The 12,874-nt window shown below is 37.7% G+C and overlaps 1 protein-coding gene across 4 annotated transcripts in view; it reads left to right on the top strand.

The window, feature by feature from the left end:
* The window catches only part of SATB2 (SATB homeobox 2), a 200,579-nt gene that overhangs the window by 136,420 nt on the left and 51,285 nt on the right, over positions 1-12,874 (top strand). For all 4 annotated transcript variants that reach the window (XM_023218251.2, XM_023218254.3, XM_023218258.3 and 1 more), the window contains 2 exons: positions 5,296-5,508; positions 10,126-10,281. In XM_023218251.2, coding sequence (XP_023074019.1) covers positions 5,296-5,508; positions 10,126-10,281 — 369 coding nt within the window. The remainder of the gene's footprint in view (positions 1-5,295; positions 5,509-10,125; positions 10,282-12,874) is intronic.

The following is a 12,874-nucleotide window of genomic DNA, read 5'->3' as shown; positions in this document are numbered from 1 at the left end:
TTAGCATAGGAATCAGAAGTACATCTAAGCTGTCTTTGGGATTTACATGACATTTGAATGTTTGTCTTTGTTCACATTGGAACCTAACACTTTCCTATTATATGCTTTCTATGATAAATGAATATTTTTTGGATTGAGTTACTTCAAAAGGTACATGTTTTAGTAAATAGATGAACATTGCAAGTTACCATTTCTACCTCTCATTTCAACTGCCACAAACAGAAACAAAATTTCCAGAAAGGAAAACAGTCTCTAGCTAGCTTGAGGCTTTTTCCAAAGGGAAGTACTAGGGTTTGGCTGGGCCAGTTTCCTCAGTACACACCTGGTGTATATCACTTTAAAAAATAAATTATGCCTCATTAAGTTACAATTAAATGGAATCGTGATCATTTGTTTTTCTGGAAGGAAGATGTTTTGTATATTGAAAGCCTAATTTGTTGCAGGTGACAAAAAGGCTGAACAGATTATCTAATATCACTTCATTTTGGGGGTTAATGTTTGCTGGTTAGCTTGTATATACTCCAGTAGTTCAGAATCGTATTAATGTGGACTCTTATTTTATTTTTGTTTCAAAATATCTTCTACCACTTTATTAGTTTTTGCACTTTATTTTACAGCTTTTAAGGAAACAGAGGTTGTCTTGGTATTCTGGAGTAAGCATGTGGTTTCTCTTTCTTCAAATGTTCTAAAACTCCCCAGTTTCACAGGCTGCCCAATATTCATCGTAACTTTATATCCATGTACTATCTATATTTAAAGTTCCAGCTAGGTTAACTCTTACCTCTTCCAATTATTTTTCCCTGAATCCTGCAGTTGATAATACTTTCTCCCTCCTTTGAGCGAAGGTGACACTAGTTCTGGCTTGCATTGATGATGCTTGACATCTTTAACATTGTGCTGCTATAATACCTTCTCCTTCCCATCGTATGGTAAACTCCTGGGAAGCAGAATCTGTCTCTTACTAAATCTATTCATCCCTCTCAGAACTTTGTATTCATTCATAAATAAGAAAAGAATTAATAGACTGATCTGTTTTTTTTTTTTTTTTTTTTTTTTTGAGACAAGGTGTATTGAATTTGGGGGTTCCCTAGAGAATCAATGGGAGATACTGGATTTAGGGGCTCCCGAGGTAATCCATAAGAGATATAGCCTAATCCTAGAGAGTTGCCTATGGTCTGAGAGCCATGAAGAACAGATATCTGTTAAAATCTAGTCAGTAAGGACTTTAACTGTTGCTGTCAGGAGTGGCATGGCAGGCTCAGCATTCCTAAACCTGGCCCAGGTGTGGATTCTCTTATTGCTCTCTTACAGGGTTAAAGGCCCATCGAAGGTAATTTCTCACCTGTCCCAGACAAGCTGTCAAAGGCTAGTGCAAAAACTTGGAAGTAAATTTGATAGAACCCGTCATGATAGCATTTCCCAGACTTCTCTGAATATCAGCATATATCATACACGTTAACAATTTGGGACCAACTATATAACTTGTTAAGGAAGTATGGAAATCAAAAGCTCATTGACAGAAAGTACAGACTCAGAATCTGTAAAGGTCATTTAATTTGTTATAAAGAGATATTTTAAAATATTAGGAAAAATAAGGGCATTAAGTTTTCATCAAACAATTAGCCCCAATTATTTGTTGTCTCTGTAGAGGTAGCAAGCAGGCCAAATTATGAGCAAGCTAGATGGCATTATGATAAGTTATTGCTCATTTCGTACTTTGAATTATTTTGCTTTTAGTGAATATTTTGCCAAACTCATGTATTCTTTGGTGGTCCTGGAAATTATATGAAGTCTACAAAATGTTAATTAGGCTACGGAAAAAGCCAGTTTGAGGTTCTCTTTACCTGACTTCCTTCTTTTTCCACTGACTTGTAACCCAAGAATTATTTTGTAGGGTATCTCTTCTACTTCGTGCAGATATTCATTCTGCTCCTTTTAGTCAACATGTTTCCTAGTCTTACATAATCTCGGCTAACACTGTGGAGGAAATTGTTTTAATGTGTCCCTGGAGAAGGTTCTGTTGCCTACGATGAGGAAAATACTTAATGATCACTTTACTCAATACTTGCAATATATTTTAATATGATTACTGATATGAAAGTTTAATAAGCTATATCCTGGTTAATTTATTAATTTCCCTCCATTTGCACATTCTCAATATTCATGACCTTTCTATTCATAAAAGTGCATCTTTTTTTCAGTGCCCAGGTGCCGTGCCACATTTTCTGTATCCCAGGCTGCATAATGGGAATGTCCAAGTGACACCTCCAGCTTGGCTGGTTGATAATTAAAATGCCAGATGACATAGTGGCAAGGGCTTTAGAAATATGTATATGAGATAAATTATTAATTTATGTTCTATTCAAGACAGTTTCAATATGATAAACATTTACTTATCTTGATAATTAGGTGGGGTGATGTGTGGTGTATGAAAGTTATGCTATTTTCTTCTGATCTTTTTCTCCTCTGATGATTTTCAACTAATGAAATAGACTCACTTTCCATTTATGAGCCTGAAGAATTTGGACTACATTTTTTGAAAATCCCAGTTTAAATAGTTAAAAGCACATAAATAACTCAAGTGAAAAAGACTCAACAAAACAACTAAAACTCTTCTTGTGCCCACCAGTGAGCCACTTGTTATTGAAAATGTCTGAGGAGAAAAGAACGCGCTTTGGGACTATACCTACACAGATGAGAGTTTTAGTAAATAATTTAAAGCAGTGTTCTGATTCTCTGGGGTTAATATATGGAGGTGACACTGGCTACCTTGTTGGTTTGAGACTTTATCTTCAATTAGGCAAATGAAACAGAGGAAACAGTATATTCCACCACCCTTTAAAAATACAAATATTGTATCTCTTTCACCTCAGAAATGGGTGAGCAGTCATTCTCAAGGATTCTTCGTAATAATTTTCCTTGGAGATGGATTAGTTTCCCTGCAAGGTTGTCCAGTACGTAAAAAATGTAGGAGAAGGAGCTATACAGTTTCAAAATGGAAAGAAACAAATTAAAACACTCTGTGTTTTTTAATGCTTTTTATTGATTAAGAATGAACAAACATAATTTTGAGCCATGGTCCGTTAGAACAATAGTTTTGTTATGTCACTATTTTGTATCCAAAATCTTTGCTATAATAAACTCCACAACTTGTTAAAATAATTTCACAGGGGAAGAATAGGTTTATAAACTTTGCCTTTGAGATCTCTTGAGTATAATCATAACTAAAAAATTTTTTCGTGTTGACCCTAAAACTCCTTCAAGTTTTAGTAATCTGAAATTTATTGAAATACCAAATTTATGAGAGTGAAAGGGAGAGGAAGGAGGGAGAGAGAGGAAAAAGACCAAGTCATCCTTTATATGCAGAATTTATCATTGAAGAAAACTCAAAAAATATCAGTCTTAGTGTTTTTTTTACTGGTATTGAAAGTTGAAATCCACTTTGCTCTTGCTTCTCTGCATATTCATTTGAAGATTTTTATCTTCAAAACAAATTCATTATGAATATTTCAGGTTGCTTAGTGCAAGTGGAAAGTAGGATAGCTTTAGGCAGAATTGACTTTTAATTTCAGAGAGTTGATACCTAGATTGTATCACGTTTTCTGGAAGATAAGTGTCTCACTCATTGCTTCTAAAAGCATGACAAGAAATCTGGATTAAGAATCATGTGCCAGTCAGTTATTTTTACATGCACATCCTACCTTTTCCCCTTCTTTGGGCATGCATGTATGCACACACAGACACAGACACACACACAAGACACCGATCTGTAGCTTTTCTACCAAGTATTACTTAGAATTTCTCTAATCAAAGTAACATGACACTGAAATTGTGAAACTGTCGGATGACATAGTGCTTGTAAGTTCCTTGTAGTAAAATTGACTATGTGATGTTCTGAGTGGTGATTGCTTCCTTGGAGTGCTATGTGATGCACTTCCTATAACTGGCATTTGCTTCACTATATTATAATGCATTGCTTTATTTTAAAACATTACCTACCTTTCCTTGAAGATTTTTGGACAACTAGAGATAGCATATTCCTCTTACATTCATTGCCTTTTCATATTTAAGCCACATATTAGAAATCTGATAGTGTTTCCTTTGCATTAATTTTCACCTGAGTGGAAACGTCTTTGGCATCTGTTCTACTTTACTACAGTTAAAGAAGTGACTTTTCATGATTTGAGTTGGCCCATCTGTTCTAAGACATGGGATTAACATCTCAGCTCTTCCCAGGGGGATAATCCTGAACTCTGTTCTTGTAGTGCTCTGAGAAGCAATATATTAGTTTGGAATATAAAGTGATGTCTCTGTGTGATAATCCAACAAGTGTGCAGAATGGAAATAGATCTGCACCTACCCACAATACTACAGTGTCCCACCTTAGATCTCCAGCCTTTTTCTGGAGTCCATACTACTCTTCTCTAGACTTGGCAGCATTTTCCTTTTCTTTGTGAATCCTCTGTCATCGAGAGCACATGAAAACACTAATTTCCTATTTAAATCTTTCTATTTGGGTGAGTCACACATTCAGAAAGTATCTGGACCCATCATAGCATTCCATGCACACTGTTGTTACAGTGTGCTCAGCCCCTCACCAGAGGTGACTTCATTTTCATTGCTTTAATGGTGAGATTAGGGTTTCCCCCATGAAGACATCTCATAAAAGATTGGGGTGCCCTTTGTACATATGTAAGGAAAACTATTGTGTGTATGGATTGGGAAATTATCAGAGGGTTAACACAATTTAGCCATTTGCTTTGTGTCTTTTTTTTTTGCCATAAGAAATTTCTATATTGAAAACAGTGGCCGGTCATACAGAAATTCAGCCAATTTTTTAAAAAATTGATGTAAATCTACCATGCTGTTTAAATGTCGAAACTAAATTTACCAAACTTGGCAGATTTGTAAAGCTAAGCAGGACTGCCAAGTGTTCCCAGTTTCAAGCAGAGAGAGTTCTAACAGTTCCTGAAATACTTGTAGGAGGCACCTGGTGGTAATTGCAGTTTCACAATTCTTCCTGAGTGCCTACCTTGCTAGCTGGCATGTCTGTACACCGATGATTATTACAGTGATGATAAAGTGTCAGAATAGAACAGTCCTAAAATAATGCATATCCCCCGGAAGGCAAGCACATTACCTTCATATCGGAGAACCCTAAGGAATTAGTGTGAGGTTCTTGACATCACAGCGAGCTGGTTAAACCAAACAAAGGGGGAGAGGGGCAGAACACAGAAACTACACATATATACCTGCAAATGTGACTCGGTCTATCTTTTTCCCCCATTTAATCAGGGATTATTGTCTGAGATTCTGCGTAAGGAAGAAGACCCTCGGACAGCCTCTCAGTCTCTTCTAGTAAACCTGAGGGCCATGCAGAATTTCCTCAATCTGCCAGAAGTGGAGCGAGATCGCATCTACCAAGACGAGAGGGAGCGGAGCATGAATCCCAATGTAAGCATGGTCTCCTCGGCCTCCAGCAGTCCCAGCTCCTCCCGAACCCCTCAGGTGAGAAACTTGCTCTCTGGATTTTTCACTCTTTGTCTTGGAAATATCTTGCCTTCACTAGTTACTGTGTTTTCCCTCGAATACTGAGAGACATAATTCAAGGATTTCTTTCCTTTTTTTCTTTTCTTATATTTTTATTTTTTTGAGATGGAGTCTTGCTCTGTTGCACAGGCTGGGGTACAGTAGTGTGATCTTGGCTTACTGCAGCCTCTGCTTCCTGGGTTCAAGCAATTCTCCTGCCCCAGCCTCCCAAGTAGCTGACATTACAGGCACCCATCACCACGCCCGGCTAATTTTTGTATTTTTAGTAGAGATGGGGTTTCACCATGTTGGCCAGGCTAGTCTCGAACTCCTGACCTCAGGTGATCCACCTGCCTCGGTCTCCCAAAGTGCTGGGATTATAGGCGTGAGCCACCGCGCCTGGCCAATTCAAAGACTTCTTAATCCGCTAAACATGTTGGTCAAAGGATATGAATCTCTGACCATATATGATCCCATACTCTATTTCTGTCCCTTTAGGAAGTTCCATTCTTCCATAGTGGTATGTGAGGGGTGGGAAGGTAGGAGTGGGCACAGGGGCTGGCTCTAGGATGTTTATATGTAGCTGCTCAGTTGCCGAAGAAGGAGTTAGGACATTTGTGTTGAAGCCGAGTTTGCATAGCAAGCACACTATTTTCCCTTAAATTGTATGTTTATTTGGTTGGGCTGGATGGGGTGTAGGGTGGCTGAGGGCAGGGGCAGAGGGTAGTTTAAGCTCTGTTTTGTGTAATCTGAAAAAGACAAAATGGAGGAACACTTGCAGTGGAAGCATGCATATGCAGTGTCTAGATCAGAATGACTGAGATGTCACTCAATGATCCTTTAGAAAATGATGGTGGAAAGGTAGGCCTTAATTATTTTCCATCCTAGGATCATCTCCCCACAGAATTTGGTGACTTCCATTCTTCCTCTCCACACACTTGAAAAGTATTCTTTTCTTAGGCCCTCGTGCAAGTGTATACATCTAGTAATGTGTGCTTCAAAGCTCCTAACTCAAGGCAGTCGGGTCATTTCTAGTTCACATCCAAGCCTACTCATTTCTGGCCTATCTCCTACTTCCCCTAAACTTTTACTACTCGATAGATTTATGATAAGGCCAGTCCATTCACTGTTGCTATGATAGTTGCAGGTTCTGTCTGAGTGATAATTCTCAAAACCAATATTTAATGGGTATACATTTTTGTTTGTTTGTTTTTGAGAAGGAGTCTCACTTTGTTGCCCAGGCTGAAGTGCAGTGGTGTGATCATGGCTTACTGCAACCTCTGCTTCTCAGGTTTAAGTGATTCTTCTGCCTCGACCTCCCGAGTAGCTGGGATTACAGGCACATGCCACCACACCAGGCTAATTTTCTTGTATTTTTAGTTGAGGCGGTGTTTCACCATGTTGGCCATGCTAGTCTCAAACTCCTGACCTCAAGTAATCTGCCCACCTTGGCCTTGCAAAGTGCTGGGATTACAGGCGTGAGCCACCATGCCCGACCTAATGGATATACATTTATACAAATCTGAAAAATGGGCGGTTCAAAACCAAAGGTTGTTTTGCTTAGATATTATAGCTTTGGTTTTGTGTTTTCTGATAAATTCTAAGGAACCGATTAAGCATAGAAGCACAATTGTATTCTAGTAGAGATATTTGAGCTCCTTCAAGTATATCCATTTTTTTCACACATTTTAACTCTTTTTATATTTTTATACTCTGCAATAAACTTTTAATTGAAGATTACTTTCTATCATGCACTGCCAAATTGTGTTACTTACACTTCAATCTTTAGTGAATTATGAGTTTTAGTTACTGTTTAAACCAAAAATAAGTCTCTTGACTGCTTACTTTGGATGAGTATAACCAAGCATTTTTATTTATTTAAAAAAAATTCTGAGGGCATACATACTGAGCTAGTAAGTTGGGCAAGTTGTTAATGTGCACTAATATTTACTTCTGCTAAATTCATCAATATGTTTGCCACTTTCGAAGTCCATTAAACCATTATAGAAGAGCCCAGCCATACTTCATGGCCATTTAACAAGGCAGTTCTTCTTAGAAAGTTACTTCTACTTGTTAGAAATTAACAGAGGTCTGTGTGTTTGTTTTCAGCTCTTTTGTACTGTTTTCCTAACAAGATTATATATCGTAGGCACCTTTTCAAAGACCTAATAGCTTTCAGTGCCAGACCGACTTACAAGGCCACACAGTTAGGGTCAGTATTTTGCTTATTTTGACCAGAATGCCATCTAGAAAATTCATTAAGATGCCCTTTAGGGATAGGTGTAGCAGGGAAATCTCTTATTTAATTTCACAGTTTTGATATTTTAAAAAATAAATATTTAAACATGTTTTTGAGAATACAGTCATGGCATTGCATTTGTACATTCTCTAGAATTGTCTTCTTTTTCTCTTGGGTAAAAATTGAGAAAGGAGAGTTTATTAAAGTCTTTTAAAACATTTCATGATTACCGGCTTAAAATTCTTTTCAGGCATATCTCAACAGTAAAGATCATAGTACGGTACAGATTTTATTGTGAGAACAAGTATTAGAGGAGTACTCACTGACTCAGCCTTTTAGTTGGAGTCAGCAATTTAGTGTACACAGGCAGCTTGACATTGATGCAGGGAGATTATTTTCCAGACCCCATCTATACTTTATTAGTAGCTGAAAAACAAATTAGAGAAATTTCAGTTTTGAAATTATACCTGCAGTCTCTTTTTATTTATTCAGTTCAGCATTCCATGCTGTACTTAATAATGACAAAGCAATACTAAGATAAGAATGATCATTTTTTAAAATGCTTACTGTGTATTAGGTATTGTGAACATTTTGCATGAATTCAATTGTCACCATTTTTTGGTATTACGCCCATTTTACAGATGAGGGAACTGAGGTTTAGGTGGATTCGGTGACTTGTGTAAGGTCACATGGCTGAGGGGTTTCATCTTAGCCCTTATGGTTCTAGAGAAGACTTGACCAGTCAGGTGGGATGAGATAGTCAGTGAGGCAAATTAAGAAAACTGAATTGAGAAAGGGCAGACATGCTATGCTAAAACATTCTCTTAACAGGGAAAGCACTGTGGGTTAACTAGAAATTTTGAGCAGAACAAAGAGTTTTTTTTAAAAAATTACAGAGAATTGGATTTTTAATGGGAAAGTCCCAACCTAGCGAGGAAATTCTTGTAACAGCACCTGGCATAAATTGGAGATTTTGGAGGCAGTGTATAGTGCAGTGTCCTGACCCCATGCTTTTGAGCCTGAAAGAGTTGCGTTCAGATCATGGTTCCTTCACTGGCTGCTGGGTGTCCTAGGTTAAAATCCTCTTTTATTTCAGTTTCTTAATTTGTATGATGAAAATAATAATGTCTAACTCATTGGAATCTTAAAAGAATTAAATGTGAAAACAGAAGTTAAAATGCTTTCTGGAGTACCTGGCCCATAAAAAGCACACCATAAATTACAGTAATTATTGCTTTGTGGTAATGAGAAAATAGTATAAGAGAAGGAGGTAGAAGAAAGATGGCAGAAGTCACTGAGCACTGTTAGGAAGCAAAGCCTTTATGGAAACGTAGGGCCTTAAGTTCTGCCTCTAGACACCATTTGTCACAGAGTCCACACTGCCTGTTACATCTTTCTCTGGACAAGGAGAAAAAACCCAGGTTAGGTCAGTTCAGCTGGTAGTGCACAAGGATCAAGGATGTCTTTTCCTGAAGTCTTGCTGCCGGAGGTTCCAACAAAATGTCTCAGCCCTCTCTTATTAGACACCAGCAATGCATTCTAGGGCCCACACCAAGTAAATATTATGACCATCTTTTGGATTAAGTAGATTCAGACATTTTAGGGTTATCCTAACCCCAAGAAGTACAGATACCTTCTATATTGTCCTTCATTTGTCTCTGAAGCTGATGGGAAATCATTCAATTAAAACGAGCACTACAGAATACATAAAACCACAATATGAGTTTAAGAAAATGAAAGTGGCACATCAAAGGCATTCTGAAGCCTAGTTTTATGAAATGAAATTTTGTTTCATTTCCACTGATTTCCTAGGTGAAATTAGGTGACTGTCTGGGTAGCATAATGATGATAATGATGGAAAACCATACATACTCGAATGACATACGTAAAGCTTTAATAAAGAATGAGAGAGACTCGGGAGTGCATTAAATTGAGTAATAATTTATTATTTAGAGACCTCTACCCATTTACTCATTTTTTTTCCTGGAAGAATTGGCTCTTCTTCCAAGGTGTGCCATTTTTAGAAAGAAAAGGTTAACTGTGTGTGTGTTCTGCATGTTTGTTTTGTTGTTAGATGGTTGCTTATAGTTTGGTGTCTAGGAGAGCCATCCTACCTGTGAACCTTCGTCTGAGATACTGTGAGAAAACAGGGTTGACAGGATTCTGCATGTCCTATAGGAATGCACTGCAATTATTTCCAATCACAATTAACCTGATTAGAATAATGGACAGGAAGTGTCCCTCTGTAGCTAATGCAGTTTGGCATCAGCTGACTGAAATCCTTTGATAATTTCTGCACAGATGGCTGGGCTGAATGCAGCACTTTTTAAATTATTATTTTCATGGTCTCTTGGTAGGCCAAAACCTCGACACCGACAACAGACCTCCCTATTAAGGTGGACGGCGCCAACGTCAACATCACAGCCGCCATTTACGACGAGATCCAACAGGAGATGAAAAGGGCCAAGGTGTCTCAAGCCCTGTTTGCCAAAGTGGCTGCAAATAAAAGTCAGGTGAGTGGTTTTTAAAAGAGCAAAATCGAGGGCTGGAATTAGACCCTTCTCCTTCCCCCACCAATAAAAATACATCTGTTCCTATAATAATAATAACAATAATAACCCCCAAGAAACCTGTCATGTTCTGCCTTTTACTCTAGTTTGCTTTTATTCCCATTGGAGTTCAAAATAGAGATGAAGCCAAAACCCGATCTTTTTTTTTTTTTTTAAAGATTAAAAAAAATTAGCCTCGAATGATTTCTTTTTTTCTAAACACTGCAGTGCTGCAATGTACTCTTTTGTTTCTCTCCCTTTATATATATATGAACGAAACTTAGAATGTATATAACGGTACCTTTCTGAGACCAAGTTTTAGCCAAGTCTCATCACCTCTCCTGTTCCCACAAGGGGAATGGCTGACTCTGTTATAATAACCACTTTTCCCCAGGCCCAGAGACACCTTTTGATGTCAGGTGTTTCTTTTATGTACAGAATACAGTTGTTTTTTTCAGGAGAAAACACACGTGGGGAGTGCAGGGTAAGTGCTAAAATCTTTTAACAGAAAAACATAGAAGCTTATCCAGTAAAATTTTTCAGAGTGCTGGGATTGTGGAGAATGTAATGCTCTGGGGAAACGAGCAGACAGATGCTTAGGTTTTTTATTTCTGAAAGCAGCAACAGTTGATGGAATCTACTATCTGCTTCAAGTCTTCATTTAAAGGGACAATTTCTGCCCAAACCTAGAATCCTAGGTTAGTTTGAGTTGCATGCTTACTTATTTATACCTAGGGCGAACATCTAATGCAGAGTGGAGGAAACAAAAGTTAGTTAAAGCGTAATTTTGAGAGTCCTTGGATTCTGAGCTTGATTTCCACTGTGTCCTTGTATGACAAATGTTTTCTTTTTTTTTATTTGTTTTTTGTATTTTTTTGAGACGGAGTCTCGCTCTGTCACCCAGGCTGGAGTGCTGTGGCCGGATCTCAGCTCACTGCAAGCTCCGCCTCCCGGGTTCACGCCATTCTCCTGCCTCAGCCTCCCGGGTAGCTGGGACTACAGGCGCCGCCACCTCGCCCGGCTAGTTTTTTGTAGTTTTTAGTAGAGACGGGGTTTCACTGTGTTAGCCAGGATGGTCTCGATCTCCTGACCTCGTGATCCGCCCGTCTGGGCCTCCCAAAGTGCTGGGATTACAGGCTTGAGCCACCGCGCCCAGCCGACAAATGTTTTCATCCCTACATATGTAAATAATAAAATGGTTGATCATCTCCCTAACAAATCTTCCGTTGTGTGCTATAAAGAAAGGAAGTGACTGAGTATTGTATTTCTATTAAGCAAGAAGGTTTTCAATAAAAATTAAGTTTTTAAAACTGAAAAAAATCAAACTATAGTTAAATGTTATGTTTAGATTAATTATAGAGTACAGGGTTAGCCTTTTTTACCTGCAGTTTTAACCTGATGTAGGTTATTTTCAGATGTTGATAAAAGGAGGAGAGTAGAATATCAAAGAACTTGGAAAGGGATTAAAATATTTGTTTCCCTTTTCAATTTCAGTGTAGTAATTTTTCCAGATTACTCTTTCTCTCATCAATGAAATCAGTGAAATACAGTTTGCTAAGACATGATGTCCAACCATACTATGAAATACATGAAAAGAAAATACCATAGAGCTGTCTTAAACTGTTAAATGCATAAAATCCCATGTACCACATGGCAAAATATAATGAGAGTTGGAGCTGTTAAACGAATAAAGCTGTTAAATGCATAATGCCACTTGGCAAAACTACTGTGCATTTAATGGTTTTCCACTGTGTAATAAAGGACATATGTGGTAAATGTGCAGTGAGTATAAAAGCTGCACAATTGATTTTGCAAACCTGCCCCTTAGTTGTGACTTGATGTAAATATCAAAGTTTCACACAGTCCTTCTTTTATAAGCAGCTTTCAAGAAAAACTCAAGACCGCAGTCTGAGAACTTGATTCCGAATGCCTGTAATCTTCCTGTTGATTTAGCACTATGGCTTTTGGAAATAGTGATGCCTCCAACCTCCCAAAAGAATTCAGGTAGCTGATTGAAAGCTGCTTTTGCCAATTGGCAGAAGCTTAGCTCTCCAAATTTTTGATGTCTCCTGAAGAAACCAGTAGCCCTGATTTCATAGAATTTAGAGGAGAACATAGTTCTGGGAATTAATATGCTGAAGATAAGACTGAGCTTAAGTGAGGATAAGAGGCTTTGATGTTGTTCTTTTTTCACTGGGACAATGATCTCATTTTCATCTATGAGTAGGGAACCTTATTGTAAATAGCTGACTAGATAGGCAATTCAGACATTGTGTTTATTATTTATTTTTTTTAAAATGATACTGCCAAACAAAATGAATTTAATTGGTAGTTTCAAAGGCAATTTAACAAAAGATATTCACTCCCATTTTATTAGTATCAGTATTCACTTGATAAAAAGTATATTTAGTGAAATCAATTGCATGATTTGGTACATGGCACATATATTTGGTGGCTATCCATAAGGTGTATCTGTGTGTATATGTGTGTATGTATGTGTGTATATATAGACATATATACATGTATACATACATATACATGTATATATGTATATATG

This window comes from Piliocolobus tephrosceles, chromosome 11 (assembly GCF_002776525.5).
Source record: "Piliocolobus tephrosceles isolate RC106 chromosome 11, ASM277652v3, whole genome shotgun sequence".
NCBI classification, from domain to species: Eukaryota; Metazoa; Chordata; class Mammalia; order Primates; family Cercopithecidae; genus Piliocolobus; species Piliocolobus tephrosceles.
Note: the sequence above shows the minus strand (reverse complement) of the source record. Positions and strands in the feature narration are given on the sequence as shown.